The following is a 6,000-nucleotide window of genomic DNA, read 5'->3' on the forward strand; positions in this document are numbered from 1 at the left end:
GTGCCCAGTTGAAAGATGTGCAGCAGGCGTCCTCCCCATGGGCCGGCACTCTCAGCAGGGTCGGGAGGTTTATTCCTGGGGAGCCAAGGCCTGAACCGCAGTGGCCTCACTGGGATCTCCAGGATGAACATATGACCTCTATATTTAAGAAACTGTTGTTCATCAGAAATTCTAATTTAACTAGATCTTCATGTTTTTCTGCCAAACTGGCAGCCAAGTCCTAGCTCCTCCCAGGCTACATGCCTTCCTCTCACTTATTTAATTTCACTGACTGGACATTTTCGTTGCTGTCATGTGTCACCCACGTTGGGTCTGGGCCACATTGCACTCTGGAGATTTCTTTCCCCATTATCCCTCATTTCCTGCCTTCCTGCAGGACATTCTTACTGTGTCTCAGGAATATCCTGTGGGTTTTCTCTTGGAAAAGGGCAACACCCCACTCTGTTTTGAGGAGATGCTATGGCAGCTTCACTGGGCATATGATGTAGCCAGTGTCCTCTTGGCACAAAGCTGCTGCCCTTTGCTTGTCTTGCTGTGTGTGCCCATCGTCCTGACTGGAGATGATCTGCTGTCTCTAGCTACTCTGAGGGTTCTGAGTCTGCCTTTGATGTTCTGCAGTTTGTTTCCAGCGTGCCTAGAGATTTCTGGTTTTGCTGTCCCTGCGGACCTCTTCCCTGCCTAAGCCTGGGATTTCCAGCACTGGAGAGTACATGGTCATTTATTGCAGGATATTTGATCTCACTGTGACACACCGAAACTTAATAAAGTTAACCTTGAATCAGGAGGTGGAGTCTCCTGTGACTAACTGACTATAATTAGCCTAGAGAAACCAGGAATTTGGCTGAGAAGATGAAAAGGAAGGAAAGCGTGGGATTGGAGTTTGGCACTTCTTTTTGGGTTTAGGACAAGTGAAGAGACACACCTCTTGCTCTGTCTCCATCTAAAAAGCAAGGACAGCTGGTTGTTTCTGGGCTTCTCTGATCTAGCAGGTTTTCACCCTCACATCTGACTTCTGAGTCTTTGCTGGTCAATAGTGGGTTAGTTTAAACCTACATACATATCGCAGCCATGGCAGAGCCAGGGCCGCAGAGCCAGAAGGCCCTCCAGGCCACAGCCGACAGAAAAACATCAGTCATTCCTTCCTCCAGTGCTCATTCCTGAGAGCTGGGGAACTTTGCTGGGGCCTCCCTCTCTCCTGAACACTGGCTGCTCTGCCTCATCCCTTCAGCTATAGCACCACTGTTTGCACTGCCCAGCTTTCCGTACCCTTATATTCTGGTTGTTGGTATTACATGCAGGTCAGAACTCTGGCTTCCCGAGTCTACCAGGTCAGGTTCAGTGACCTCTTTCTTTCATCATTGAAAACACATTGAACGTGTGTACCTACAGTCTTTGATAATACAGATGAACCTTTTATTTGGGGTGGGGGTGTCAGTGACAATGCCTAAGTGCCCGCACACCAGTCAGAAACTTTCCCCTTTTTCCAACCTTTCCACTACTTGAGACTTTGTCATAGCCTGGAAACCGACTCTCCTCTGAGTGTCCACAGAACTCCAGGTATATCTGGATGTCACCAGCTCTACACAGGACCCTTCCTCTGTTCCACCCAGGATCTAGTGTTGAGCTTGATTCTTCTGCACCCCTTGGTCTCCCCTGCCTGTCCCACCTCCCATCATGACTCTGATGACCTCAGGAAATTCTGGTCAAGATTTTCTGGAATTTGTCTTAGCTTATGTTGGCCAGTGTAAGTGTAAAATGTCCCTTACAAACTTGTATGTTTGACACTGTTGAGGAAGTTATATAACTTTTGTCTACAGGGCCCTCAGGCAGTTTGTTTTCACCTGTGCTCCTGCCTGGTTGCCTGTGTGGCTGCTCTCCCCATTGCACCTCCCTCCAGGATTTACTGAGCCCTCAGGCCCTAACCCAAACAAACCCTTCCTCCTATCACAGCAGTGCAAAAAATATGTGTGGGGTTTTGCTCATGGTGATAAACTTGGGGAGGGAGATGTCAGTGGCCTGACCATTGTCAGTATTGCACCGTGATGCTGCACGGAGCTGTATTCACTTCAGTTACCTTGCCTTCACTTGAAGTCACCACTTTTCCCCTGTATGAGGTATAGGTGGAGAAGCAGTAAGTTCTGTATCCTGGAATTATTAGCAATTCTATCGGGAATATCTGTCTTCCCACACATACACTTACTTAATTCTGTGTTTATGCTCGGGTTAGAGTTTGGGTGATGACTCCGTGCTGTGTTAGCTCAATGCTCAGCCTGTCCTAACTGTGGCCATGAGAACGCTGTTCTACATTGACCCTCTGTGTTTTCTGGTGTCCCTGTGGCTTGTCTTAAGCAGGTCCTAATTCTAACTTCATTGGGTGCTGCAAGCTTCTCCAGTCTTTTCCTGCCGAGCCTGACCTCAGTCATTGTTGCTTTAGTTGCTGAATAGCTTGAGGTTAATGCCATGTTGGCTCCACTAGCTGGCTGTATTGAGTGATGTCTTCGGTTAGAAGGTCATGCTTCCTGGGATGTAATTGGCAGCACTCACATGCAGCCAGTTTGGGGATGGATGTCACACAGAGGGCTGCAGTGACTTGGCCAAATGCCCTGGATCGGGAAGCCCAACAACTATACTTGGCAGCTGTGCAGTCAGGTTGAGGCCAGGCAAACTCAGGGTGGCTTTATTTTATGGCTTCAACCCAGAGCCGAGGTAAGATCAGCTTCCCTTTAGAACTGGCTCTAGCTCTCCCTTTTGTGTGTTCTCCCTGGTCTCTAGGCCTGTCTACAGAGCTATTGTTGGAGCTCATTCTGCCCTGGGGCCCTGCTACTTTATGCCCTGTCATCTGTGAGAGACCTACTCACTTCCCTCCACTCACCTCCATCCTCCACATCTGTGAGAAAAGACAGATGAGAGATCTTGGGCATTGCAAGGCCGGGTCATAGAAGTGTAGCTTAAGAAACTAACCGTTCTTTCTCTGCTGAGTGGTACACAGCGACGGCACCAAACTGACATCCTCTGCAGCCTCCTTCTGGAGTACAGTCCTTTGTACCCTTAAGGAGGAAAAATATGCCGGTCGTGTTGACTTTTTAGAGTTACTTTATCTTCCCAACAAATTACTGTATCTTTGGGAGCAAAGATATTGCTCTGAATATCTATTAACACATACATAGTTTATATGCCATCCATTTCCATCATAATATATCTGTGTCTCTTTTACAGCTTGAGCCTCTGCCAGAAAAGGTTCTGCAGCAAAGACCCAATGCCAATGCCATCCACTCCATGGAGAAAGTGATGGACATCCACAGTAAGTGGCTGGCCAAGTGGTTTGATCATGGGACCCGGGGTAGGAACACAAGGTCTCTTTTTCCCTGGCATTTGATGAACAAGAAGAGACTCCTAGAACCATTTCCTGTTACACCGGGATTCTAAAGAATCTGGGTACCAGTGGTTCCAAGTTACTTCATTCAGATGCCCAAAACCAGAATGCTTTGGATTATAAATCCGTGTCCTGGACCAGAAGTACCTTGCATAGGATAGAACCCATGTCCTATTCAAGTTCCAAATCCCAGGGCTAGGCAGCCGGCACACAGCTAGGCACCCATGCAGCACCCTGCCTGCCCCAGGTACACCTGCCACCTCTTGTCTGGGCTCTCTGGTCTGCCCATCCTGGTACAAAAGCTACATAGATGATGCACACCTGAAGGCTTCTACTAACTTCCCATTGGGCCATTCAGTTCTGGCCTCAAAGCTATTTCTCCTGACACCCTTACTCTAAAAAGCTGCTTAGGCAGGGCTCCCTGTGCTGGGTCTGGATTTGGTTTATTCCCAGCATCTACAAGGCTCTGGAGAGCAACCCCGGGAGTCTGCATGTGCCTGCTCCCAGAATTTCTGCTTGCCCACAGCAAGGCAGAGACCTGTGAATGTAGGGAACCAGGCCCTACAAAGTTCCAACCCAATGTCCAGTGGCCTGTGCTGCAGATAAGTGTGTGTGAGTTCATCACCAGGCAGCACTCTTCAGAGAGGCACTTTGCAGGCACGAGTGAAAGTTTTCATTGGGCCCAGTGACCTGTGAGCCAAGCCAGCAGAAGTGGGAAAGTCACTGAGTGTTCCCTCTTCCCTCAGGCAAGTACTGGCGCTGCCTGCAGCGATTGTCCTCCACCGTGGGACACTCTCTAATTGAGGCTCAGAAGTGTGAGAACGAAGAAGCTGAGACTGTCACCGCCATGGCCTCACTGTCTGTAGGCGTCAAACCTGCTGAGAAGAGGTAAGCCCCTGCCCATGCCCTGGGAACACCTGTGCTTGAGGACCTGCCTGAATCTTAACTGTGTGCACCCAGCCTTATGCCAGGCTAGCCCTGCATAGACAGGACAGATGGTGGACATGCCCACTGACTCTCCAAACTAAAACTATCCACCAGAGAATTGGGGCAGGGATCTCAACAACTCTGTGGGAAAGGAAGCCTGATTGCACAGGGCCTCACACACCATACCGGACCCCCTTCTCTCCACAGATCGGAGGAGGAGCCTATGGAGGAGGAACCACCACTGTAGCCCTGAAGCTGCTGTTCTCTCCTTTGTTTGTCTGTCTTGAAGCTCAGCCAAGAAACTTTCCCGTGTCATTCCTGCGTTCTGCCTTGGTGCTCTCTCTGAGTGCAAAGGGACACCAGGCGTGCAGCAGCAACGGGAGGCCTTTCCGCCGCCCTGGACCACAGGTCTGGAGACGCACACGAACACCAGGTGTGGCAGATCACATGGAACACAGGACAGCGCGCAACACACAGGCATACAGACATGCGGAAAGCCAAGCACACGCTGGTGGGTTCCCCAGGGGAAGACCGCGAAGGAAGAAGCCTGTGGCAATTGAGGCAGAGTTGCTGAATCGAGTTGACATGAGGAATGAAAATCAAAGATCTAATAATACAGAAAAAAACTTGATTAAAACTGGTGCTTAACATTTGATTCTTACCCACAATCCCACAGTCTCCGTGTAAACCACTCAACTCATCTTGTAGCTTTTTTTTTTTAAAAACAGAGTTTTCTATGGCTCTGGCCTGCCTTGTGAACCTTAGTGGGGTGCTGTGGGGGTTCACAGCTTAGTGAGGGACAGAGTTGGAAGAAATTTTAAAGAAAAAAAAACTGAACAGAACAGAAATGTGAGCCTGGGAGTCAGCTGGAGCTTCTCGAAGCCATCGGAAGATGCGAGTTTGTGCCTTTTTTTATTGCTCTGATGGATTTTTCTGTGGCTGGGTTTTCTGAAGTCTGAGGAACAATGCCTTAAGAAAAATCACCAAGAATTGGTGTGACAGTGTCCTGTGGCTGGCTGAACTGGTGACACTGGCCTGGCATTACAAAAGTATACGCCAGCCACTGTCTCCAGGGGCCACAGTACAGCCAGCCTTGCTTGGTTTGATCGCTGTTTAAGGAAAATGAGGTAGTTCCAAAAGCAGCGAACACCACCGGCAGTTTTGAAGTCCACCACATTTTAAATGGATCCAAAGTGTTCTTTTCTCATCCGTCACATAGCGGTCGAGCATCTCCATTCGGTTGTGAAGCATGTCGTAGGCACACTGCAGTGTTACGATCGGAATGCTTTTCATTAAAAGCAGGTAGCATGAAGTATTGCTTAAATCTTAGGTATAAATAAATATATATATGTATAATATATATTCCACTGTATTCCAAGCTAAGAAACGATTCTTATGAGATCTTGATAAAATATTTATAATGCATTTATAGACAAAGTATATATAAATATATATAATAAATTCAGACCGCAGAGGTCCTGGCAGGTGAAAGACATGTGTGTTAGCTCTGAGGTGCTGAGGGCTGGGGTCTGGATTGAAGCCCAAGGAATTTTGAGCTCCAGATTGGCCAGCTTCCAGATCGCCAACATGTTCACCCCTGGGCAACTTCCCTACCAGTTTGTACTTTAATTTTAATTATTTTCTATCAAAGCCTCTGCCCTCTCCAAGCCTCCATGCACATATGTACCTGATGAGTTTTT

General features: G+C 48.3%; 1 protein-coding gene across 9 annotated transcripts in view; it reads left to right on the forward strand.

Annotated features, from left to right (window-relative positions):
- Hdac4 (histone deacetylase 4) overlaps nucleotides 1–5,793 on the forward strand; it is a 257,499-nt gene extending 251,706 nt beyond the window's left edge. For all 9 annotated transcript variants that reach the window (XM_041649679.1, XM_041649678.1, XM_041649681.1 and 6 more), the window contains 3 exons: nucleotides 3,217–3,301; nucleotides 4,120–4,261; nucleotides 4,508–5,793. In XM_041649679.1, the coding sequence (XP_041505613.1) occupies nucleotides 3,217–3,301; nucleotides 4,120–4,261; nucleotides 4,508–4,547 (267 nt within the window). In that variant the 3' untranslated portion in view covers nucleotides 4,548–5,793. The remainder of the gene's footprint in view (nucleotides 1–3,216; nucleotides 3,302–4,119; nucleotides 4,262–4,507) is intronic.
- The last annotated feature ends 207 nt before the right edge of the window (nucleotides 5,794–6,000 follow it).

The sequence above is a fragment of the Microtus oregoni genome, unplaced genomic scaffold (genome assembly GCF_018167655.1).
Source record: "Microtus oregoni isolate MIOR12 unplaced genomic scaffold, Mior012 000004F_ref0000308, whole genome shotgun sequence".
In the NCBI taxonomy this organism is placed as follows: Eukaryota; Metazoa; Chordata; class Mammalia; order Rodentia; family Cricetidae; genus Microtus; species Microtus oregoni.